General features: G+C 49.2%; 1 protein-coding gene across 1 annotated transcript in view; it reads left to right on the forward strand.

Annotated features, from left to right (window-relative positions):
- Window positions 1–26,173, forward strand: part of LOC147662888 (uncharacterized) — a 137,001-nt gene that overhangs the window by 67,670 nt on the left and 43,158 nt on the right. Inside the window, exons 3-4 of the mRNA XM_086950821.1 lie at window positions 10,169–10,231; window positions 26,086–26,148. Of these exons, the coding sequence (XP_086806947.1) occupies window positions 10,169–10,231; window positions 26,086–26,148 (126 nt within the window). The remainder of the gene's footprint in view (window positions 1–10,168; window positions 10,232–26,085; window positions 26,149–26,173) is intronic.

A 26,173-nucleotide genomic window follows, 5' to 3' on the forward strand; every position in this document is an offset into this window, starting at 1 on the left:
TCTTGAGTGTTTGGAGAGATCAGTCCCTCATACAGCGCCCACAGCTTTGGGGCTCTTGAGTGTTTGGCAGAGATCAGTCGATCATACAGCGTCCATAGCGTTGGGGCTCTTGAGTGTTTGACAGAGATCGGTCCCTCATATAGTGTCCAAAGCTTTGGGGGCTCTTGAGTGTTTGGCAGAGATCGGTCCCTCATAAAGCGTCCACAGCTTTGGGGCTCTTGAGTGTTTGGAGAGATCGGCCCCTCATACAGCGTCCACAGCTTTGGGGCTCTTGAGTGTTTGGAGAGATCAGTCCCTCATACAGCGTCCACAGCTTTGGGGCTCTTGAGTGTTTGGAGAGATCGGCCCCTCATACAGCGTCCACAGCTTTGGGGCTCCTGAGTTTTTGGAGAGATCAGTCCCTCATACAGCGTCCACAGCGTTGGGGCTCTTGAGTGTTTGGAGAGATCAGTCCCTCATACAGCGTCCACAGCTTTGGGGCTCTTGAGTGCTTGGCAGAGATCAGTACCTCATACAGCATCCACAGCTTTGAGGCTCTTGAGTGTTTGGAGAGATCAGTCCTTCATACAGCGTCCACAGCTTTGCGGCTCTTGAGTGTTTGGAGAGATCAGTCCTTCATACAGCGTCCACAGCTTTGCGGCTCTTGAGTGTTAGGAGAGATCAGTTCCTCATACAGTGTCCACAGCTTTGCGGCTCTTGAGTGTTTGGAGAGATCAGTCCCTCATACAGCGTCCACAGCTTTGGGGCTCTTGAGTGTTTGGCAGAGATCGGTCCCTCATACAGTATCCACAGCTTTGGGGCTCTTGAGTGTTTGGAGAGATCAGTCCCTCATACAGCGTCCACAGCTTTGGGGCCCTTGAGTGCGCACAGAGATCAGTCCCTCATACAGCGTCCACAGCTTTGAGGCCCTTGAGTGTTTGGCAGAGATCGGGCCCTCATATAGCATCTACAGCTTTGGGGCTCTTGAGTGTTTGGCAGAGATCAGTCCCTCATACAGTGTCCACAGCTTTGGGGGCTCTTGAGTGTTTGGCAGAGATCGGACCCTCATACAGTGTCCACAGCTTTGCGGCTCTTGAGTGTTTGGCAGTGATCGGTCCCTCATACAGCATCCACAGCTTTGGGGCTCTTGATTGTTTGGCAGAGATCGGTCCCTCATACAGTGTCCACAGCTTTGGGGCCCTTGAGTGGGCACAGAGATCAGTCCCTCATACTGCGTACACAGCTTTGGGGCTCTTGAGTGGGCACAGAGATCAGTCCCTCATACAGCGTCCACAGCTTTGGGGCTCTTGAGTGGGCACAGAGATCAGTCCCTCATACAGCATCAACATCTTTGGGGCTCTTGAGTGGGCACAGAGATCAGTCCCTCATACAGTGTCCACAGCTTTGGGACTCTTATGTGTTTGGCAAAGATCGGTCCCTCATACAGCATCCACAGCTTTGGGGCCCTTGAGTGTTTGTCAGAGATCGGTCCCTCATACAGCGTCCACAGCTTTGGGGCCCTTGAGTGTTTGGCAGAGATCAGTCCCTCATACAGCATCCACAGCTTTGGGGTTCTTGAGTGTTTGGCATAGATCGGTCCCTCGTACAGCGTCCACAGCTTTGGGGCTCTTGAGTGTTTGTCAGCGATCAGTCTCTCATACAGCTTCCACAGCTTTGGGGCTCTTGAGTGTTTGGCAGAGATCAGTCGATCATACAGTGTCCATAGCTTTGGGGCTCTCGAGGGTTTCACAGAGATCGGTCCCTCATACAGTGTCCACAGCTTTGGGGCTCTTGAGTGTTTGGCAGAGATCGGACCCTCATACAGTGTCCACAGCTTTGCAGCTCTTGAGTGTTTGGCAGTGATCGGTCCCTCATACAGCATCCACAGCTTTGGGGCTCTTGATTGTTTGTCAATGATCGGTCTCTCATACAGTGTCCACAGCTTTGGGGCCCTTGAGTGGCACAGAGATCAGTCCCTCATACTGCGTACACAGCTTTGGGGCTCTTGAGTGGGCACAGAGATCAGTCCCTCATACAGCGTCAACAGCTTTGGGGCTCTTGAGTGGGCACAGAGATCAGTCCCTTATACAGTGTCCACAGCTTTGGGGCACTTGAGTGTTTGGCAGAGATCATTCCCTCATACTGCACTCACAGCTTTGGGACTCTTATGTGTTTGGCAAAGATCGGTCCCTCATACAGCATCCACAGCTTTGGGGCCTTTGAGTGTTTGGCAGAGATCGGTCCCTCATACAGCGTCCACAGCTTTGGGGCCCTTGAGTGTTTGGCAGAGATCGGTCCCTCATACAGCATCCACAGCTTTGGGGTTCTTGAGTGTTTGGCATAGATCGGTCCCTCGTACAGCGTCCACAGCTTTGGGGCTCTTGAGTGTTTGTCAGCGATCAGTCTCTCATACAGCGTCCACAGCTTTGGGGCTCTTGAGTGTGTAACAGAGATCGGTCCCTCGTACTGCGTCCACAGCTTTGGGGCTCTTGAGTGTTTGGCAGAAATCAGTCTGTAATGCATGCCACAGGCTTCTCACCGACAGAGATAAGTCCCTCATACAGTGTCCACAAAAGTCAACCGGTGCAGAGGTTGAGGAAAGCAACAATTAAACTTTTAACAACATTCGTGCCTTGGAAGGGTCCGCCTCTCGTGATCAGTTAAAAACAGCAGTTCATCATGTGAAGCAATATTACAATAAAAGGTTGAAATTCGTATAAACACAATAGGGACAAGGTTAATGTTTAAATGTAAAGCAAACTGATTAACAGGAAGGGTATCACCTGATGAGTATGAAGTCTTGCTCTAGCTGTCATCTGGGCTCCTCTCTCGTCTGTGCCTTAGCTCGTCTCAGATCCTCCCCTGCACTCTTGGACACGCATCTGCGCTGATCACTCTGCACTGGATTCCTCTCCCCCATGAACTCTCTTCACCTTCCAACTTCAGCCTAATAGTTTCTGCCGCTCTGATAACCGTTCGCTCCACTAGCTTCTTCACTCTGTCTGATTATCTCAGCTCCAATGTCCAATTCACTCCAGCTGCTCTCACAGACTAATCCACGATATAACTTCAGTCTCTTCCAAAAGGCGTCACTTCAGACTCCAGCTGATCACAACTCCTCCTGATAAGTAACTGCTTCTGACTGCTTCCTTCAGTTCCAAACATCATCTCACTTCTCTCTGTTCAAAACACCATCTGCTCACAACTGCTTCTGGCTTCTCTCTCTCTCTGGTTCCAGCTCACTGACTGCCTGTCTGTCTTCTCTCTGTTCCAAGCATCTTCTTCTTCCTCTGATTCCAACTGTCTCACTGACAAACTGACTAACTGAGTTCTCTCTGTTCCAAGCATCCACTGTCTCTTCTCCTCTGCTCCAACTCCACTCCAACTGCTTCTAACTCCATTCCTTCTGCTTCTGAAGTCAACTCTTTTCTGCAACTCAACTCTTTCTCTTCTAATCATCGACTGTCTGACTCCGCCTCTGCACTTCACTAATATGGAATGCTGTCTCCTCATGGAAAGTTCCAGCCAGCAGCCTCCTCCCACCGATTCCATGTACCAGGCTCCTTGCGCTAGACGCTCCCACAGTGACCAGCTGCTTGTTTCGTCTAGAGACCTGAGCCCAGAGACACTTCCTGATTAGATTCAGCTCTGGCCGGTTCTCTACAGTTCGCTAAGGATGAACAACACCTCATAACTAAAACATTACCTTTACCCTGCAAGCATCTCAGTCTGCAGGGACAGAAAGCAAAATGGAGTCTCTCTAGTTCTGGGCCTTGTAGGCCTGAGAAGGATGAAATAACACTTAGCTCTATCAGAGTACATACATAAACCATACCAATATGTAATATAAAGTCAGGACTACAGAATCCACCCTCTACTATAGGTAGGATGATGAAAGGACACATAATTATGTCAAAGCCAATTGGCAATAGATGGATTAGAGTCAAGAATAAGGGATCTATCATCATATAAAGCAGCCATGCTCTAGTTTATGTTTCTAGGTTCTGAAAAAGGCCTGAAAAGGACCAACACAAGGCAAGAATAGAGATTCAGGATGTAGCAAGCTTAAAGTCACTATCACTCAGAAATAGAGCCGAAAACCCGGTCAGAACAAGGGTATAGAAGGATAGTCGTTTGTTGAGGTATGCTAGTAAGGCGTTGTGGAGAGCTTTGTACACGTGGGTGAGGAGCCTGAAGGTGATCCTCTTGTTGACCGGTAGCCAATGCAGGTCTCGTAGGTGGGTGGTGATGTGGCTGTGGCGAGGGAGTCCAAGGACGAGGCGTGCGGAGGCGTTCTGTATGCCCTGGAATCTCTTTTGGAGTGTAGTCGTGGTTCCTGCGTAGAGTGCATTGCCGTAGTCCAGCCTTTTGCTGACGAGCACCTGGGTGACCCCTCTCCTGGTTTTGGTGGGGATCCATCTGTAGATTTTCCAAAGCATACGGAGGGTGTTGAAGCAGCAGGATGAGACGGCGTTGACTTGCTGGGTCATGGTGAGCGTTGTGTCCAGGATGAACCCCCAGATTGAGTGTGTGGTTTGAGGGTGTCGGGGGAGCTCCCAGCGCGGTAGGCCACCAGGAGTCGTCCCATGCGGAGGGGGTGGGTCCAAGAATGAGGACCTCCGTCTTGTCCGAGTTCAGTTTCAGGCAGTGGGTCTTAATCCATTCTGCGACGGCCTTCATTCCCACATGAAGGTTGGATTTGGTGATGGCTGGGTCTTTGGTGAGGGAGATGATCAGCTGGGTGTCATCGGCGTACAGGACGATGTTGAGGTGGTGATGTCGGAAGATGTTGGCGAGCAGAGCCATGTAGATGTTAAAGAGGGTTGGGCTGAGGGAAGAGACTTGGGATACGCTGCAGGTGATCGTGGTGGCTTTGGAATTTTATTTTTATTTTTATTTTTATTTCTTATATCGCGCAGGAATCAATCCCGTAAGGGTATCTCCACGCTTTGCTCACCAGAAACATTAGCAGATACAGTAAAGGTGATTAGTGATGATGGAATGTTTCCCGGAAGAGGAGGGTTTTTAGTGACTTTCTAAAGGATAGATGGTTGGTAGTCATTCTCAAATCAGTGGGAAGTTTGTTCCACAGAGGGGGGCCGACTGAAGAAAATGCTCGGTCTCCCTGTCTAGATTTTTTTGTAACAGGTGGTTTCAAAAGGGCTTGATTGCTTGAGCGGAGTGACCGGCTAGGTTGATACAGCTCCAGTGATTGAGAGAGATATTTAGGACTATCTCCATATAAGCATTTGTGGACCGTGCAACACATTTTAAAACTGATTCGCTGCCGTATAGGGAGCCAATGCAGCTCCTCCAACAAGGGCTTGGAGGGGGTCCTAGCTGGTGCACTCATGACCAGTCTAGCCACCGTATTCTGGACTACCTGCAAACGGCCCACTGCATCTGCGTTAGCAAGTGTCAGCAGGCCGTTGCAGTAGTCCAGGCGGCTAGTAACCAAAGCCTGTACGAGTGTCTTCCTATAGGTATCAGGAAGGTACGGGAAGATTCGTCTTAAGAGGCCGATGGTATGGAAGCACAATCCTGCAATAAGGTTGGTATGTTCCTTAAGGGTCAGTTTTTGGTCAATTTTTACTCCTAAGTTTTTGACATGTGGCTTTGATGTTGGAACTGGACCCAGGTCCAGCGGCCACCAATCGGGAGACCACAGAAGATTTACTTTGCCGAAGAGCATGATCTCTGTTTTTGCAACGTTACATTGGAGGCAGTTTGCGGCCATCCAATGTGACACTGCCCTCATACCCTCAGCAAAGTTGTCCTTGACTTTAGGGCCAAGGGAGCTAAAAGGGTAGAGGAGCTGGGTGTCATCAGCGTAGGAGACCGGTGTGAACCCGTACTTCCGCACAATCTCAGCGAGGGGGGCCACATAAACATTGAACAATGTAGGGCTAAGGCATGAGCCCTGTGGCACCCCTTTCGTGAGCTCCCTCGAGATGGAACGATAGGGGCCAAGGCTGTTGGATTGCGACCTCCCGGAAAGGAAACTCTCCAGCCAGGATAGTGCTAAGCCTCCAATCCCCACTCCCTGCAAACGGCTGAGAAGGATGTTATGGGACACGGTATCAAAGGCCGCAGACAGGTCCAGCAGCACTAGAATCATGGAACCCCCTCTATCCTGTGACATTTTGATTTTGTCAGTCACCGAGAGGAGGGCAGATTCAGTGCTGTGGTTGGGCCTGAACCCAGATTGTGATTGGTCCAGGTCCCCTGTCACCTCGATAAAGCTGGAAATGATGGTATTAACGTATTTCTCAGCTAGTTTGCTAATGAAAGGGAGGAGTGAAATAGGGCGGAGGTTGGAGAGCTCTGACCAGGGTAAGGTGGTATTTTTGCGTATGGGGTTCACGACTGCTTCTTTCCAATGTTGTGGGAGTTGTCCTTCGGCAAAGGAGAGATTTATTAGCTTTTGAATAGAGGGGCCTAGAGATTCTGTCAGGGGAGAAATCATTTTAGCAGGAATCAAGTCGTTGGGGGAACCGGTCTTCATATTGTTAATAAGAGTGGTCAGTTGCTGTAAGGTTCTTTCTGGAATTACATGCGGGGTATTCCCAAGGGTCATCCCAGGGGAAATTCCAGAGGCCACAGTCTTTGGAGGACCTGAGACTTGCATGATTTTCTTATATATCCCCTCAATTTTGTCTTCAAAGAACTGGGAGTTTTTATTACAGAGGTCTTGGGAAAAAGTGTCCGGGCTCTCACACATTGCTGGGTTGGTGAAGGCCTTTATAACCCTAAATAGCTCTCGAGTAGAGTTGCCTGCCTCTGTTATTTGGGAGGTGAGGCTGATTTTCCTCGCTTTTTTGATATTTTTGTAGTAGGTGTTCATAGCTACCAAATATCGTTCCTTGGTAAGGGGGGAGGCGTACTCTCTGGGATCTGCCGGTGAAGAAGGAGGTGCTCCAGTCCATGGTTTTGCCTTGGATCCCTGTGTTGTGGACGCGTGAACAAAGGGTGCGGTGGCAGTTGGTGTTCAAAGAGGCCGAGAGGTCCAGGAGGATGAGGGCAACAGTCTTGCCCTTGTCTAGTATGGCCCTGATGTCGTCAGTAGCAGCGATGAGGGCGGTCTTGGTGTTGTTGTTGCTGGTTAAGTCGGATAGGGAGGAGTCCAGTATGTTGTTGTGCTCCGGGAAGAGGGTCAGTTGTCTGTCGGCAGTCTTCTCAATGATTTTTGCCAGGAACAGGAGCAGGAAGTTGGGTCGGACGTTCTTGAGGTCCTTTGCGTTATCTTGGGTTTTTTGAGGAGGGCGTTGAATTTTGTGTGTTTCCAGCTCTCTGGAAAGGTGGAGGTCTCGAAGGAGCTGTTGATGATCTTTCAAGTTGAGGTGCGATGATGGTACTTGCCTTGTTGAAGATGTGGTGGGGGCAGGAGTCGGAAGGTGAGCCGGAGTGGATGGTGTTCATGATTTTGGCGGTTTCTTCGTCGTTGATGTTGTACCAGGAGAGCAGAAGGTCGGTGCATTCGGTGGGTGTAGATTCTAGGGTGTCGGCATCTGCCATTTGCGTCTGGGTATCGAAGCTGTTGTAGATGTCTGCGATCTTGCTGTAGAAGAAGGTAGGCAGGAAGTCGCAGGTGGGATGTCATTGGAGCTGGAGCTGGTGGGTGGGGAGTTCTTTCACGATGTTGAAGAGCTCTTTACTGTTTTGTGCGTTGTTGTCTATGCGTTCCTTGAAGGAGGTTCTTTTGGCGGATCTGATGAGCAGGTTGTGTCTGCGCCTGGCATTCATGAGGGCTGTGTGGTTGTCTGGTGTCTGGTCCTTGCGCCATTGCTTCCCGAGTTTTCTGCAGGTATACTTGGAGTTCTGGAGGTCGTCGTTGAACCAGATGGTTCAGGTGTTGATGTGTCTGTCAGAGGGTTTCCTGATTGGGGTGAGGGTGTTGGCGCAGTCGTCTATTCATATTCTGAAGTTGTGGGCTGCTGCGTTGGTCTCGGAGGGCTTGGGATGAGGGTCTCGGGCGAGTGCGGTGATGAGCTGGTCTTCAGGAACTTTTTTCCAGCTGCCGTGTTGGATACCTTGTGGTTTGTTATGTGTGGTGTGTTTCTCTAAGGAGAAGTGGATGCAGTGGTGGTCGGTCCAGTGGAGTTCGGTGGTGTGGCCGAAGGTGACGTGGTCGCTGGTGGAGGAAATGGGGTCAAGGGTGTGCCCAGCGGAGTGTTTGGGTGTTGTGACGAGTTGCTTGAGTCCGAGGCTGGTGAGGTTGTCAATCAGTGTTATGGAGTTGTTGTCGTTGGTGGTCTCTAGGTGGAAGTTCAGGTCTCCGAGGAGGATGTAGTCTGTGGAGGCGATGGTGTGCATGCTGATGAGGTCGGCGATGGATTCGCTAATCTGTAGTCGGGGGTCGGAGGTCTGTAGACAAGGGTTCCTATGAGGGTGGTGTTGTTGTTGACGTGGATCTGGAAGTGTAAGTGTTTTGCCATGATGAGGGCGTCTTAGGTGCTGGTAGAGACTCTGATGGTATCCCTGTGGATGATGGCGATTCCTCCTCCAGGTTTGTTCCGGTCTCTGCACGTGATCTTGTAGCCGTCGGGTATGGCTGTGGCTATGTCTGATGCAGAGGAGGTGTTCATCCAGGTTTCCATCAGGAAGGCGACGTCCAGGACGGAGGAGTCGAGCAGGGTCCCAGAGTTCGACTGCGTGCTTGTGGACTGAGCAGGTGTTGAGCAGTATACAGCTGAGATGGTTATGGCCTGCAGTGTTGGGATGGGCAGGGCGTGCTGGTGTGCACTGGCTGGAGAAGCTGCAGCAATGGCAGGTGAAGGGTCCGTGGGTGTCCTTCGGGGAGGCCTGGAAGCAGGCGGATTTTTGGCCTTTGTTTAGTGTGTGGAGGGTGTTTGCATCATAGCGGTGTCAGGTCCTGTGGAGCTCGCGGGTGTCAGGGTGTCTGGTGCTGGGCGCGGTCCAGGTGCGGACAGGCTCAGACTCAGCGGTCATCATTTGTAGGGGAGGGGGAGGGACGAGCAGCTGGGAAGCAGGAGCGGGGCGGAAGGGGAGGGTCTGCGGCGGAGAAGGGCAATGGTGGGAAAACTGGGCTCAGATGTTGTAAGGTGGAAGAAAACCACTCAGGCACAATACAGTAAACAGAATAATACTACAAAAAGATGGCAGACAAAACAGTGCGCAAAAAAAGTAACAAAAACGATCCACGGAGACAACTGCCGGAAGAACTACTTAGCCAAAACAAGGGAGACCTTGAACCCTGGTCAAGCTTGGTGGAGTCTTGTTAGTCGACCCATTACCTGTAGTATCGCTGTACTGTACCTTTTTGGAGCAGGGGTAAGACTGGATGTTCTCACACTTCTTGGAGTCCTACATCAAATGAAAGCTTCCTTATAATTTTGATCCACCCTACCTTATTACAGGTATCCAAGTGGGCTCCTCTGTCGGGGCTCCGGCATAGGGTCGGAGTTCTGGGGTCCTCGGAATTCTGGGCCAAAACAACAAGGGACGGAGCTTGACAATGCTGCTTATGGGGCGACGTCCAATATCTAGCAAGAGAGGGGAGAGGAGGGTACTTCGGGACAAGTCCCTTGGGCTTTGAGCAAGGGATTGTAATTCGAGTGGTTCTACCACCAGATCTCCATGAAAGCCCTTGATCTTATCTTCATATAGGGCAAACTTCCACCATTTCAGTCTGCGGCAATCGTTAGATGGATAAACTTCCTTGGGAATACTCAAGGGTTGGGTTCCGTTGGGGAGGCTGCCCCAAAGTTCCTTCATACTTAGGCAGAGTGGATTGTGGTCGCCATCGATAGTGATCATGTCAAATCAAGCACCGCAGTTTCCAAGTTGCACAGGAGTAGAACGCAGCAATTCCCCCACTCCCTTTAAAACAGTTCCACAAATACTTTCTTTTTAATTACTTGTGAATATGCTCCAACGGGGGTGAAGGGTTGGGGATAGAGAAGAGATTGCCAAGGAATCGCGGTCTTCAACTCAAGGGTTGTAGCTCAGCTTTTCATTTTATCCCTTGATTAACCTGAAAACTGTAATCACATTAATACTAATTAATTCTGTAATCTTCCTGAAACATTCATATTCAGATTGACTTAACTCTACATATCCTACCCACTATTTTCTTGACCTTTGCTCCTCTTCCATTAAGTTTTCTCGCAAACAATAACTCATCACATGCTATTTTTTTCATAAACTCTAAATGTTATTTTTTTTCCAGAGGAAGTACTTGCGGTTCCAGGAAACAGAGTACTCGAACAGCAGCAAGCAGAAACATCTTCAGGTAAGTGTGAGTCTTTCTCTTCTTTGGGAAATTAATGACACAAAGAACATTGCACTCTGAGAAATATCTGTGAATAACTAACTGTTCTCAAATTGGTCCAGCCTTATCTCGTAAGCGTGGCAGCAACTTTGAGAGAAAAGGTTCTAAGCTCTTTTGACCTTATTCCAGTCAACGAACGCAGAGCGCTCGTTTAACAAGCTTTCTTCATTTCAACAATAACTCTAATTATCTCAGAAACAATGTTGAGAAGCAGTAGGCAACATTCATCCGACCAATTAGTATAACGTAAGCGCAAACACAGGAAACGGACACTATGAAGGATACTTGGGCATGAGCAGATAGTTATCAGGAATATTATTATTTACTGAAGCAACAAAAAACAAAGTACTATGTCGCACCTACTCTGACTAACTAACCGACGAGAATTTCACAGAAACGTCTACTCATGGACAATCTTCAGGTTTAGTGCGCCGATTAGAACTCAGACGTGCTTCACATCCCAAATGTCTTCAAGGAAGAACAACTAGTGCACTAAAGGAAGGAACAAGTTGGCGGACATCTTGATTTTCCTTTTTCATCAACTTGATCTCCATTTTCCAGTAGGGCAACGGTATCTATATCCTTTTGACATCTTTCCTCCCAGTGTGCCCGCAATAATTAGATTATTGATGGGAACTTTTTTAGAGGCTCTGACAGTACTTCCTCTCAAGGAAGTTTCCATCAGTCATGGTTTATTTGGGAACTCTTTGTGAAAAGCCTCAATTAAATGTGGAGCATGAACATCTGTGTGTTTCTCCCAGGACCTTCCATCTGTGCTGTAACCCTTCCAATCAAGAAAAAGAGAACACCTCTAACTTTTTTAGTGTTAAGAATTCTTCGAACTTCATATTCACTTCCACCTTCAAAATCCAACGGGTCAGGAGGACTAGATAGACTTAAGTCTGGGGAAACCTTTTTTAACAAAGAGACATGGAAGACTGGGTGGATTTTAAAATGAAATGAAACGAAATGTTACAGGGTTGATCATTCTTTCAATGGAATAGGAACCCACAATACGTTGTTGAAATGCACGGTCTCCCTTTAACTTCAAATTCTTTGTACTTAACCACACCTGATCTCCTACTTGAAGTTTTGGTTCCCTTTGTCTCTTTTTGTCAGCATAATGCTTATTATGCTCTTTAGCAAATTTTGAATTTTGCCCAGCCACTTGATGGATCTCAGTTATGTGTTTATCTATATATTGGACGTCTGCTACCTCTACATCCTTACAATCGATTAGGGAAGTCGGATGTCTGCCTGAATTTAAATAAAATGGTGTAAATCAGTAGACACATTTTTAGCATTATTATGGGCAAATTCAGCGGTCCATAGATAGTCTGGCCAGTCACCTTCTTCCTTTAGCTAGAAGAGTCTGAGGTATTGCACCAGTTCTTACTTAGTGCTTTCTGTTTTCCCATCGGTTTCTGGATGGAAATTAGAGGAGTTTCATTGTGTAAACTCTTTGTATAGGCTCTGGAAAAAAATTGGGAATCCCTGTCTGTGATTAAAACATTTGGAAAGCCATGAAGTCGAATGACATGTTTTTTTAAGTGTTGAACTAGTTGTTTTGCTGTGGGAATTCCTTTAAGGGGTATGAAATGTGTCACTTTGCTAAAGATGTCTGTGAGAAGTTGGCCCGATATGCAACGTTCGCTATTCTAGCGACCGCTATGTATCGTTCCAACGACCCTTATGGTGTTTGGTTGTAAGTCAACCTATAGACCAGCTATCCTAGTAGCGTGGATACGAGCAGTCTAAGGCTAAAGACTCGAGAGGGCGCGTTAAGCCAGCTGTTTACCACACATGTACCCCTTGAACACCCAGTGAAAGGACACCACACAAGTGTTATGAAAATAAACAGTATATTTATTAAGAATCACAACAGCCCTGTACTCTTTATGAGGACAGGGTACTTAGCACAAACCAAATCTCTTTAGCAAATACTTTAAGTGCACAATTAAAACAAGTGTCCGAGGACACGGAAAGGTTAAGGCAAGTCGGAAGCGAGGGACTCGGGACCCTAGAGTAAGGAGGCTATGCAGGCACTGAAATGCCGAGTTACCTAGCCACGAGGGCTGCGGCTGCCCAAGTCTTACAGGCGTCGGGGTCTTCGCTGACGAGCCAGGAGCCGGAAGAAAAGGAGTTGCTGGCCGGCGACCAGTGCTGAATAGTTCGTAGAGATCCAAGCCTGGATCGGAGATTGATGAAACCTGAAAGCAGAGGGGACCAAGTCCGTACTACTAGCCAGTAGTCAGAGGGTACCAGGAAGGCACCAGTTGGCCGTCACCTCGACCAGGTGAGTGGGCGACGCTAGGCTCTGCAGTCTCACGGACCAGGAGGCGTTGTCGGCGACCACGGTGGAGGTGCGAGCTGTCCCACGACGGATGACGCTGTCGGCGTCTTGAGTGGACCAGGAGGGTCCGGGGTGCTTCTTGAAAAGATGGAAGCAAGGGCCAGTCTGGAGCAACCAGACCGGCAGTGATGATTCTCGGATGTCGTCACAGAAGGACACAAGCCAGCGGCTAGTGACCAGACAACGTGCTGAGCAGCGAGCAGAAGGGCCCCACGCAGATCGTGGAGATGCTGGGGGACTGCACTTCGGAGCTGGAGCGGCTCAGGGTCGGGGCTTCTCGGACCCCAGAGCACTCACCAGAGAGTTACCTCGATGGTCGTGCTGGTTTTTAAGAGCGTGCAGGTTCTGATGATGGCCGGTCCCTCGAGGTCTCGTCGCACCCACAGATCACAGCTGAGCTGATGACGGGGGTAGAGGTCAGAGGTGCCAGGGAAGCCGGTTCTCGTCGAGCTGGGCCGTCGGATTCCTTGAGGAAGGACTTACAGCAAACCGCAGAGTTCTTAGATGGTGCCCGCTGATGCAGGGTGACTACTCCTTAGCCACAAGGGAGAAATCTTGAGAAGAGTCTTGAAGTCCTTTCGTAGAAAGTATTCTTGATTCAAAGATGATCTAATTTGGAAGGTCCCCGCTCCGGCCTTTATCCTAAAGAAAGGGGTGGGTACATGACTAGGTCCTGCCCTAAGGGTGGGACCAGGAAGGGGGGTAGTTACACCCCTCTCCCCTGCCGGACTTTCCCCAGGCCAGGGCTGTCGCCCCTGGAACTGGTTCTAACCGGCAGATGCGTAGTGAGCACCGGGGTGCCACTCCGCAGTCACCTTCTCGCAAAAGCCCTACCTACCCAGAATACACAAACCCTGTCTGGGACGGTGCGAACACCGCCCTCGACAGGAAACCCTTTGTCCAAGCGCTCCTCGCTGGAAGGACTCCCAGCAGCAGGAGGTCAGACTCGTGTCTGTGGTGGCAGCATCCATTTTGTGGAGCTGAGGCTTTCGTTAACTTTAACCGGGGTTCACAGTTACGTACATGTCGTGTCCCTCTAGAAGGGCGGAATGCTAACCTCGTCGCCAGAGTTGGTGAGAGGGCAGCATCCCGATTCGTATGACACCTTACTCGACATGTCTTGATAACGCGACACCGAAGTTACCGATGTGGCACGCGTTATCATGGAACAGCCATTGGGTCTTTTCTCCGCAAGCTGCAACCGGCTCGGCTCGGGCCAGAACACAGTTCACGCGAGCCCATGCACTCTGCCTTCAGGATTGTCAAGGCCTGCCATAGGAGTGACTGATAGGGACTCGGGTGTCCATTGTATGGTTAGATATAGAGCTACTATATCTAAAGCAAAGGGTGATTACACGACTTCGCCCCAGCTGTCATGCAGCCAGTTGTGTCAAATTTAGGAGGCCAGCCAGGGGTGGCATAATACATGCTGCAGCCCCGGGCGGCCCTGGGTACACCTATGCCCTGAGTTACAGGGTCTGATAAGGTGGCCCAGTACCAATTGGTAAATGCACCTAGGGTACATATCGTAATTTAGAAAGAGAACAGCCAGGCTGTGGGTCTGATTGGCAGGCCCACAGCCAGAGAAAGTCGTAAACCAGTGAAACAAAAGCAAAAAATCTGGGTGATCATAGGATTGCAGACCCTACTCTCCTACATGACCCCCCCCCAAACGTCGGAACAACTAGCTAACCTTGACCAGGTGAGTCTTCTTGTTCTAAGTGGAAATATCTGGAGAGCCCATCGGCATTGCCATGATCAGTACCAGGTCTATGTTCCACTGTGAAGTCCATCCCCTGTAGGGAAATGGACCACCTAAGCAGTTTGGGGTTTTCACCCTTCATCTGATTTAGCCACAAGAGGGGCTTATGGTCGGTCTGAATCTTGAAGTGAGTGCCAAACAAGTATGGCCTCAGCTTCTTCAGGGCCCAAACCACAGCAAAGGCCTCCCTCTCGATAGCTGACCAATTCTTCTCTCTAGGGGTCAGCCTTCTGCTTATAAAAGCAATGGGCTGGTCTTGACCATCAAAATTCAGTTGAGAAAGAACAGCTCCCACACCCAACTCAGAAGCATCTGTTTGGACAATGAATGGTTTGGAGTAGTCCGGACTCTTGAGGATAGGCGCCGTGCACATGGCCTGCTTTAGGTCATCGAATGCTTTTTGACAGCTCGCTGTCCACTGAACCTTTTTTGGCATTTTCTTACTTGTCAGTTCATTTAATGGTGTCACGATGGAACCATAGTTCCTGACAAACTTCCTATAGTAACCAGTCAGGCCCAAGAAAGCTCGAACCTGAGTCTGGGTGGTTGGAGGAGCCCAGTCCCTGATTGACTGTATCTTGCTCTCCAGTGGCTGAACCTGACCTCCACCTACAAGGTGGCCCAGGTATACAACCTGTGTCTGCCCTATCTGGCACTTGGTGGCCTTGATAGTGAGGCCTGCTGCTTGCAGCGCCTCCAATGTCTTCCGCAGGTGGACCAGGTGATCCTCCCAGGTGGAGCTAAAGACAGCAATATCATCAAGATACGCCGCACAGAAGTCATCCAGCCCAGTAAGGACGTGATTCACCAACCGTTGGAAGGTGGCAGGTGCATTTTTCAGACCAAAGGGCATCACCACGAACTGATAATGCCCACCAGGGGTTGAAAATGCGGTTTTAGGCTTGGCGTCCTCAGCTAACCTGATTTGCCAATACCCAGCTGTCAGGTCAAACGTACTTAAGTAGTTGGCCGAAGCCAGCCTATCAATAAGCTCGTCTGCCCTTGGTATTGGGTGGGCGTCAGTCTTAGTGACTGCATTGAGACCCCTGTAGTCTACGCAGAACCTCATCTCTCTCTTACCACCCTGGGTGTGAGGTTTCGGCACTAGAACTACGGGACTAGCCCAAGGGCTATCCGAGGGTTCAATGACTCCCAGCTCCAACATTTTCTGCACTTCACTCTTGATGCAGTCTCTAACGTGATCAGGCTGCCTGTAGATTTTACTCTTTACGGGCAAGCTGTCACCAGTGTCGACCTCATGGGTGCACCAATCGGTCTGACTGGGTGTCAGAGAAAACAGATGTCGGAACGACTGAAGAACCTGTTTACAGTCGCTCTGTTGATGTTCGGAGAGGCTGCCACAAAAGACAACACCATCTACCGAGCCATCGTCAGGATTCTGAGTGAGCAGGTCGGGGAGAGGGTCACTCTCCTCTTCCTGTCCCTCATCTAGGGCCATGAGCAAACTCATGTCCTTCCTGTCGACATATGCTTTTAGCCTGTTGACATGAAGCACCCTGTGGGGGCTCCGGGGAGTTCCCAGGTCGACCAGGTAGGTGACCTCTCCCTTCTTCTCCAGGATGGTGTGGGGCCCGGACCATTTGTCCTTGAGTGCTGCTGGGGCCACTGGCTCCAACACCCACACCTTCTGTCCGGGCTGGTAAACAGTCAAGACAGCCTTTTGGTCATGCCAAGCTTTTTGGAGTTCTTGGCTGGCCTTAAGGTTTTCGGATGCCTTCTCCATGTATTCAGCCATCCGCGAGCGGAGGCCGAGCACATAGTCCACTATGTTGGCTGCAGGCTTTTTGAGAGGTCTCTCCCATCCTTCCTTCACCAAACACAGGGGTCCTCTTACAGGATGCCCGTACAAAAGTTCAAAAGGGCTGTAGCCAACCCCCTTCTGTGGGACTTCTCTGTAGGCGAACAAGAGGCAGGGGATCAGGACGTCCCATCTACGCCGAAGCTTTTCCGGTAGTCCATGAATCATCCCTTTTAGGGTCCTGTTGAATCTCTCAACAAGCCCATTGCATTGTGGATGATAGGGTGTAGTGAACTTGTAGTTGACACCACATTCCTTCCACATAGCAGTTAAGTAGCTCGACATAAAGTTTGCACCTCTGTCGGAGACGACCTCCTTAGGGAAGCCCACTCTGGAGGATACTCCAACCAGGGCTCTTGCCACAACAGGTGCTGTAGTGGTCCTAAGGGGAATAGCTTCAGGGTACCTGGTGGCATGATCCACTACCACCAGTATAAACTTGTGCCCTGATGCTGTTGGTGGTTCCATGGGACCGACGATGTCGATCCCCACCCGTTCAAAGGGCACCCCCACCACAGGCGTTGGTATAAGGGGGGCCTTTGTCGTGCCACCTGACTTACCACTGGCTTGGCAAGTGACACAGGAGCGGCAAAACTCCTTGGTATCCTCATTCATGTGAGGCCAGTGAAAGTGCGAGACAAGCCTGTCCCACGTTTTCGTCTGGCCTAAGTGACCTGCTAAGGGAATCTCGTGGGCCAAGGTAAGTAGGAAACCACGCTGAGACAAGGGGACGACCAGCCTCCTGGTCATGCCAGGCTTGGGGTCTCTTGACTCAGTGTACAGGAGTCCATCTTCCCAGTATACCTTGTGGGTACCTGTGGCGTTCCCAGCAGCCTCAGCAGCAGCCTGCTGTCTGGGGGGTTCAAGAGAAGGGCAGTCTAACTGGTCCTTCCCCAGATCTTCCCTTGAGGGTCCCCCTGAGCCCAAGAATTCAACTTGATCAAGTTCGAACTCCCTAGGCTCAGTTTCCCTCAATTCCTGTAGGTCAGCCTCCTCAGAGACCTGATCCTCAACCTGGGGCAAGGGGGAAGGCAATGCCTTAACCCTACTGCTCTTTTTCTTGGGAGGTGTCTGGTCCGTTGTTCCAGGATCCAGCACCGGTTCAGTGGGGCATTTCCTGACCTGTGACCTAGTCACAGCGAACACATGTGCTGGCAAACCTAACATTTCCATGTGAGTCCGGTGCTCCACTTCTGACCATTGTGACGACTCCAAATCATTGCCCAACAAACAATCCACTGGGAGGTCTGGACTAACTACAACCTTCTTTTGGCCAGTTACCCCTCCCCAGGAGAAAGCTACAATTGCCATACTGTGATTGGTAGTGACATTGCTTGCATTGGTCACCAGGAATTCTGTACCTGGCATGATCTGTCCAGGGTCCACAAAGTTAGGCGTCACCATGGTGACGCTGGCACAAGTGTCCCTATAGGCCTGAGCCATCTTTCCATTTATGAAAGGCGTCTGTCGGTATTTGCCCAGCGTATTGGGACTTATGTCAGGGGACACGTCCGCGTCCCCTGTACTGACAAGGACAGCCTGAGTGAGTGTGCCAACTAAGTTGTCACGCCCCTCAGAACCCAGGGTTAACCCTACTAAACCCTTGGGAAGCGCACTACCACTGCTGACTGTACTAGGGGGCACAGGTGCCTTAGGGGCTGCAGTGGCAGGAGTCTGCCCTCCTCCTTTCTTGGTGCACTCACTAAACCAGTGAGATTTACTTTTACAGTACTGGCACCATCTTTTGGATTGGCCTTCTTTCTTCTTTTGGGGAGCCTGACCCCCACCCTCTTTGGGTTGTTGGGGACCTGTCGAAGACTTCTGGTCATTTTGTTCCCCCTTAGAATCTTTACCCTTTTGGTCTGCTTTCTTCTGACCACCTTGATTCTGGCCCTGGTTCTGTTTAACTCTCGTACGAACCCATCTGTCTGCCTTCTTTCCCAATTCTTGGGGAGAGGTCAGATCCGAGTCGACAAGATGCTGATGCAACAACTGGTTCTGACAATTGTTTAAAATTTGTTCTCTCATCATCAAATTATACAATCCTGCGTAATCAGTAACCTTACTGCCCAGCAACCAGCCCTCAAAAGCCTTAGTGGCACAATCGACAAAATCAGACCAGTCTTGAGTCTGCGTTTTCTGGGTATCCCTGAACAGCACCCTGTACTGCTCAGTGGTTAGGCCGAACCCTTCAACGAGTGTATTCTTCAAGACTTGGTAATTGTTAGCGTCCTCTACCCTTGTGGTGAGGAGCTTGTCTCTTCCTTTTCCTTCAAAGGAGAGCCACAAGATAGCTGCCCACTGACTCTGGGGAACACCCTGCACAGTGCAGGCCCTCTCCAAAGCAGTAATCCATTTGTGGATGTCGTCCCCTTGTTTAAAGGGGGGCACTATCTTCCCAAGGTGTTTCGTATCGAAACTCTTTTCCCTATTACTAGGTACATTGCTGCCACCAGTGGGGATTGCCCCACTTAACTGTTGCTCTCTAGCGAAAGCAAGCTTTTCCTTGGCCAGGGCAAGTTCTTCCCTTTCGATCCTTAGATTAGCTGCTCTTTCCTTCGCTTCGTACACTCTCCTCTGAGGGGACGTCATCCCTCTTTGAGAAGAGTTGTGAGAGCCGTTGGTATGAAGGGATCTGCCAGAGTCTCTTGACAGAGATCGGGCTCGTCCATTCCCCAGGTTAAGCGGAACAGACTGTAGCGCCGGGGTTCCCCCAGTACCACTATCGTGTCTGCTTAAGTTGGACCGTGTTAGTCTGACGACTTCTACCTGTCCCTTATCTGCCTCGTCCCCAGAGAGATCCTCATCCTCGTCCTCCTCTCCCTCTTCGTTCTCAGTTACGAGGTGGATGAGGTCAGGATCATCTCGGGTTCCCTCGAGGGGAGGCATGTCTCCTTCTGGATTAGAAGAGCTACGAAGTTTCTCAGCTCTCCTGGCATCATAAGTCTCCAAGAGACCAATCAGAAAGGACGTTGTGGGGTTAGACCCCTGCTGAATCTTCCGGGAGTGACACAGTCGTCTTAACTCCTTGAAGCTCAGCACAGTATATCCTGAAGGGATGACCTGTGGAGGGTCAACTGACACAAGGGGAGACTCAGAGTTTCCTCCTTGGCCCGACATACTGTTTCTAGTGTGGTGTAAGTGATGCACCTACCTACACTATGTGTTTTCCTACTGATCCCTTGCTAAGAGTTGTAGCCAAGGTGTGCTAAGCCTTGAGGAGCTACAACAGCTGGTTCAGTAGAACTCAGAGTATTCTAAGCTTTAGTTATATGTACTAACAGTACTTGCGCGATCTTTCAACAAGATATTCTTAGGATACGTGTGGTAAAACAACAGCAAGCTCAAATCCCACCGCTGCCACCAATGTGAGAAGTTGGCCCGATATGCAACGTTCGCTATTCTAGCGACCGCTATGTATCGTTCCAACGACCCTTATGGTGTTTGGTTGTAAGTCAACCTATAGACCAGCTATCCTAGTAGCGTGGATACGAGCAGTCTAAGGCTAAAGACTCGAGAGGGCGCGTTAAGCCAGCTGTTTACCACACATGTACCCCTTGAACACCCAGTGAAAGGACACCACACAAGTGTTATGAAAATAAACAGTATATTTATTAAGAATCACAACAGCCCTGTACTCTTTATGAGGACAGGGTACTTAGCACAAACCAAATCTCTTTAGCAAATACTTTAAGTGCACAATTAAAACAAGTGTCCGAGGACACGGAAAGGTTAAGGCAAGTCGGAAGCGAGGGACTCGGGACCCTAGAGTAAGGAGGCTATGCAGGCACTGAAATGCCGAGTTACCTAGCCACGAGGGCTGCGGCTGCCCAAGTCTTACAGGCGTCGGGGTCTTCGCTGACGAGCCAGGAGCCGGAAGAAAAGGAGTTGCTGGCCGGCGACCAGTGCTGAATAGTTCGTAGAGATCCAAGCCTGGATCGGAGATTGATGAAACCTGAAAGCAGAGGGGACCAAGTCCGTACTACTAGCCAGTAGTCAGAGGGTACCAGGAAGGCACCAGTTGGCCGTCACCTCGACCAGGTGAGTGGGCGACGCTAGGCTCTGCAGTCTCACGGACCAGGAGGCGTTGTCGGCGACCACGGTGGAGGTGCGAGCTGTCCCACGACGGATGACGCTGTCGGCGTCTTGAGTGGACCAGGAGGGTCCGGGGTGCTTCTTGAAAAGATGGAAGCAAGGGCCAGTCTGGAGCAACCAGACCGGCAGTGATGATTCTCGGATGTCGTCACAGAAGGACACAAGCCAGCGGCTAGTGACCAGACAACGTGCTGAGCAGCGAGCAGAAGGGCCCCACGCAGATCGTGGAGATGCTGGGGGACTGCAATTCGGAGCTGGAGCGGCTCAGGGTCGGGGCTTCTCGGACCCCAGAGCACTCACCAGAGAGTTACCTCGATGGTCGTGCTGGTTTTTAAGAGCGTGCAGGTTCTGATGATGGCCGGTCCCTCGAGGTCTCGTCGCACCCACAGATCACAGCTGAGCTGATGATGGGGGTAGAGGTCAGAGGTGCCAGGGAAGCCGGTTCTCGTCGAGCTGGGCCGTCGGATTCCTTGAGGAAGGACTTACAGCAAACCGCAGAGTTCTTAGATGGTGCCCGCTGATGCAGGGTGACTACTCCTTAGCCACAAGGGAGAAATCTTGAGAAGAGTCTTGAAGTCCTTTCGTAGAAAGTATTCTTGATTCAAAGATGATCTAATTTGGAAGGGTCCCCGCTCCGGCCTTTATCCTAAAGAAAGGGGTGGGTACATGACTAGGTCCTGCCCTAAGGGTGGGACCAGGAAGGGGGGTAGTTACACCCCTCTCCCCTGCCGGACTTTCCCCAGGCCAGGGCTGTCGCCCCTGGAACTGGTTCTAACCGGCAGATGCGTAGTGAGCACCGGGGTGCCACTCCGCAGTCACCTTCTCGCAAAAGCCCTACCTACCCAGAATACACAAACCCTGTCTGGGACGGTGCGAACACCGCCCTCGACAGGAAACCCTTTGTCCAAGCGCTCCTCGCTGGAAGGACTCCCAGCAGCAGGAGGTCAGACTCGTGTCTGTGGTGGCAGCATCCATTTTGTGGAGCTGAGGCTTTCGTTAACTTTAACCGGGGTTCACAGTTACGTACATGTCGTGTCCCTCTAGAAGGGCGGAATGCTAACCTCGTCGCCAGAGTTGGTGAGAGGGCAGCATCCCGATTCGTATGACACCTTACTCGACATGTCTTGATAACGCGACACCGAAGTTACCGATGTGGCACGCGTTATCATGGAACAGCCATTGGGTCTTTTCTCCGCAAGCTGCAACCGGCTCGGCTCGGGCCAGAACACAGTTCACGCGAGCCCATGCACTCTGCCTTCAGGATTGTCAAGGCCTGCCATAGGAGTGACTGATAGGGACTCGGGTGTCCATTGTATGGTTAGATATAGAGCTACTATATCTAAAGCAAAGGGTGATTACACGACTTCGCCCCAGCTGTCATGCAGCCAGTTGTGTCAAATTTAGGAGGCCAGCCAGGGGTGGCATAATACATGCTGCAGCCCCGGGCGGCCCTGGGTACACCTATGCCCTGAGTTACAGGGTCTGATAAGGTGGCCCAGTACCAATTGGTAAATGCACCTAGGGTACATATCGTAATTTAGAAAGAGAACAGCCAGGCTGTGGGTCTGATTGGCAGGCCCACAGCCAGAGAAAGTCGTAAACCAGTGAAACAAAAGCAAAAAATCTGGGTGATCATAGGATTGCAGACCCTACTCTCCTACAATGTCTACAAAGACTAACATTGTACTATAGATTTGACTTAAAGAAAGATCCACTATGAGATCTAGGGAAACCGAGCGCCAAGGAGGTGGAGGTGTAGGAAGAGGTCGCAACAAACCCTTGGGAGACTGCCATTCCGATTTTCCCTGAGCACAGGTCCCACATCCGATCACATATCACCTTATCTCCTGGTTCATTTGTGGCCACCAGAAGTTTCTTTTAATGAGATCTTCAGTCTTCTAAACTCCTTTATGGCCGGCTAAGGGGCTGTGGTGACATTCACATTAGACTTGCTTTTTCAGCTCTTTCGTAGGTACATACAAGGCCTTCTCATAATAAGGTAATTCATTTCGAATTTCTCTTATTGGATTTTCATCAGCCCACTGTCTCATTTCTTCTTTCCCTAATAAACAATTCACCTCTTCTTCAAAGTTTTCCTTAGAAATTGCACCCACAAAATATTCCTCTAGGATTATTTTCTGATCTTCTATTTCCATCTTTTGATTCTTGGTGCTTATCCTAGAAAGGGCATCAGCCTTGCCAGTTTTGTTTCGATGTCTGAAGGTGATAACAAAATCATAGTCGGCAAAGTACAAGGACCATCTAAGCTGTCTAGGAGTGAGTGTTCGTGCCGATTTTAGAAACTGCAAATTTCTAAGGTCTGTGAAGACAGTCACAGTATGTTACGCTCCCTTCAAATAGTGTCCACACTCCTTGAACCCATCCTTAATGGCTAGTAGTTCCTTGTCTGTAATAGTGTCATTAGCTTCAGCTGGAGTCAGTTTTCTGGAGCGTTAGGCCACCGGAAAGGACTCCTCCGATCGCCAGCTCTGAAGCATCAGTCTCAAGATCAAAAGGGTTCTATTGGGTCTGCATGTAAAAGGATCGGAGCTGAGGTGAAACTTTCTTTCAGGGAGCAAAAAGCTTCTTCTGCTTCTCCTGACCATTCAAAGATCACTCCTTTCCTTAGTAGTCTAGTGAGAGGTAGGATTTTCAGAGAGAATTTGTGGATGAATCTCCTGTAGAAATTTGTGAACCCATTGAAGCTCTGAACTTCTTTCACGGTGGTCGGTGATTTCCATTCGATGACTGCCTGAATCTTGTGTTTATCCATAAAGCTTCAAGAAGGTGAGAGAATAAATCCCAGGAATTCGACAGTTGCCATATTGAAGAAGCAATTTTCCAACTTGGCGTATAAGGCATTTTCAATCAACCATTGGCGTACAGCTCTCACGTGTTTTTGATGTTCTTCTTCGGAATCTGAGTAGATCAAAATATACGATCACGCATTTATCAATGACTTCATTCAGTACGTCATTTATAACTTCCTGGAATGCTGCTGGTGAATTACAAAGGCCATAAGGCATGACTTGATGCTCGAACAAGCCGTACTTGGTTCGGAAGGCCGTTTTCCATTTGTCACCCTTATAAATTCTTATCAGGTGGTATGCCCCTCTCAAGTGCAGTGTGATGTAGATATTGGCTTCCTTAACTTGGTCTATGAGAACGGAGATGAGAGGTAATGGGTATCTATTCTTGATTGTGGACCTATTAATCACTCTGTAGTCAATGCACATTTGTAATTCGCCCCTCCCCCGCCCCCCCTTCTTGGGCACGAAAAAAAGTAGCGAGGAAACCGGAGACTGTGATGGTCTGATTAATCCCTTTTCCTGGTATCTTTTTAGATATTCTTTCAAGTGTTCGTTGTCCTTCTCCGTCAGTGCATAGATACGACTGCAGGGCATGTTGGCTCTGGGATCTAGTTCAATTTTGCAGTCGTAACACCCATGCAATGGGAGTTTTTCTGTATCTACTCTGCTAAACACATCTGCAAAATCCTCACATTCCTTTGGGATTTCTTTGGTCTGTATTACAGAAACAGAAACTCCATTTTCACAGAGTAGGGTTGCGGCATTTGAATTGTGTTGGCATTCTTCATGACCAAAACAATGTTCCTTGCAGTACTCTGAGTTTAATTTAACAGTTCTTGTGTTCCAATTAATTGCCGGATAATGTTTGGTCAACCAAGGAAGCCCCAGGATGAGTTGAAACTGTGGGGCGTCTATCAAAATAAACTGTAACATTTCTGGGTGACCATCTGAATTTCTTAGCTGCAGGGGCTCTGTGTGACTAGTGATAGGTCCAGAAGACAAATTTGTTCCATTGACACCTCGAACTGCCTCACTTTTTAATTTTTGAATGCGACCAATCCAATAGACCAAGGAAACTTAAGATCGCAGAAGTTGCAGGTGGCTCCTGAATCAATCATCACTTAGATTCTTCTAAGGTGGTATTTCGAAATGTCAGGATCAAGGACAGTATTATTTAACCCCTCCTGTGCTCATGACGAGCTCAGCTAGTCATGGGGCATGGTTGTGCTGTGCTCATGATGAGCTGAGCTCATCATGACCCGCGCGACGCTCACACGCGGAGATACTTCCCCTGAAACGGGTGTGGTCATGACGAGTTCAGCTCATCATGAGCACAATGCCACCGTGCAGTTTGTCGAGCTCAGCTTGTCACAAGCATTATGGCGCTGCGCGGGCCCCCTCCCCCCACCGCCGCGGGGGAATTAGCCCCGCGGCGAAGGGGTTAATTATTCAAGGAGAAGATATTGGCCAACAAATGATCCTTTGGAGTTGATGCCTCAGTCGCACACGCCAATTCAATTACTCTTGCTGGGTGTGCCAAAAGTTTCCCTTCAACTGCGTTTTGGGCTTCTTGGGACAAGTTTTCACGAAATGTCCACTCCCTCCACAATGAAGGCACAATTTGTTTAGTCTTCTTTTGTCCTTTTCTTCTATGTTTTTCAATGGACCACGGATAGCACCAATTTGCATGGGTTCTGGGCCAGTTGAACCTTATGTAGGTCTACTTGCATCGGATCATACACTGTCAAAACGGGGTACACTTGGTCAGAATTCCTTCCTTTTTTCACCTTTTCTTTCACTTTGACGATAGTCAATCTCCAGAACTAAGTCCACCAAGGCCGAGATCTCAGTTGGACGATAGGGATCTGCACCAAGGCATCCTTCAGTCTCTTAAGCCTGGATACGAAACTGCAGCTCTCTTATGTTCAGGTCACTCTCTTTCGACTACTAGTTTATTAAACTGAGTTAAATAAGTAACTAGTTCTCAATTTCCTTGCCTAAGCTCCAATAATTAATTATATCTGTAGCCTATGATGCTTTTCTAGTGTCGAAGATCCATAGAAACTCTTTCTTGAAAACCTCAAGATCATATAATATTGGGTTGTCTTTTGTTACCACGGGCATGGACCAAGAGGCAGCGTCACCGCTGAGATAAGACACGATGAATGCAACACAGGACTCTGCATCAGGAAATATGGTTGGGCGGCACATAAAATGGAGCAAACATTGCATCAGAAAAAACGGAGTCTTTTGAGGGTCTCCACAGAAATGCAGAGGAGGTGCTAGTGGGATTACGGGAGAAAGAGGGTGTATTACTTGAGTGCCCGGAAAGTTCTTTGGCTTACTAGGGGATCCTACATCTGGTAAAGTTTGTGTTTTAAAACCCTCTTCAGAACGCATACCACTCATACGATTAGCTAACTCAGAAGTTTCTCTCCTAGAAGTGATTATTTCTAATCTCAGGGTTTAGACTCTAAATCCTTTTGACTACTTCCCAGGATTTCTCCCAAGTTTTTTAAGTCAAACCCTTCCCCCATTCTACTTGGGTGCAATTGTGACTTGGGCACTTCACTTTGTCAATTTCCAAGTTAGAAAGGAGCAGAATGCAGCAATTTCCCCCCACTCCCTTCAGAACAATTCCACAAATACTTTCTGTTTAATTACTCGCGAATGTGCTCCAACGGGGGAAAGGGTTTGGGGATAGAGAAGAGACTGCCAAGGAATCGTGGTCTTCATCTCAAGGGTTGTAGCTCTGCTTTTCATTTTATCCCTTGATTAACCTGAAAACTGTAATCACATTAATCCTAATTAATTCTGTAATCTTCCTGAAACATTTGTATTTATATTTACTTAATCTCAACATATGCTACCCACTGTTTTCTTGACCATTGCTCATCTTCTATTAAGTTTTCTTGTAAATAATAACTTATCACAAGCTATACTTTTCATATACTCTAAATGTTCTTTTTCTTCCAGAGGAAGTACTTACGGTTCCAGGAAACAGACAACTTGATCAGCAGCAAGCAGTAACGTCTGCAAGTATGTGTGAGTCTTTCTCTTCTTT

The sequence above is a fragment of the Lissotriton vulgaris genome, unplaced genomic scaffold (assembly GCF_964263255.1).
Source record: "Lissotriton vulgaris unplaced genomic scaffold, aLisVul1.2 SCAFFOLD_1565, whole genome shotgun sequence".
NCBI classification, from domain to species: Eukaryota; Metazoa; Chordata; class Amphibia; order Caudata; family Salamandridae; genus Lissotriton; species Lissotriton vulgaris.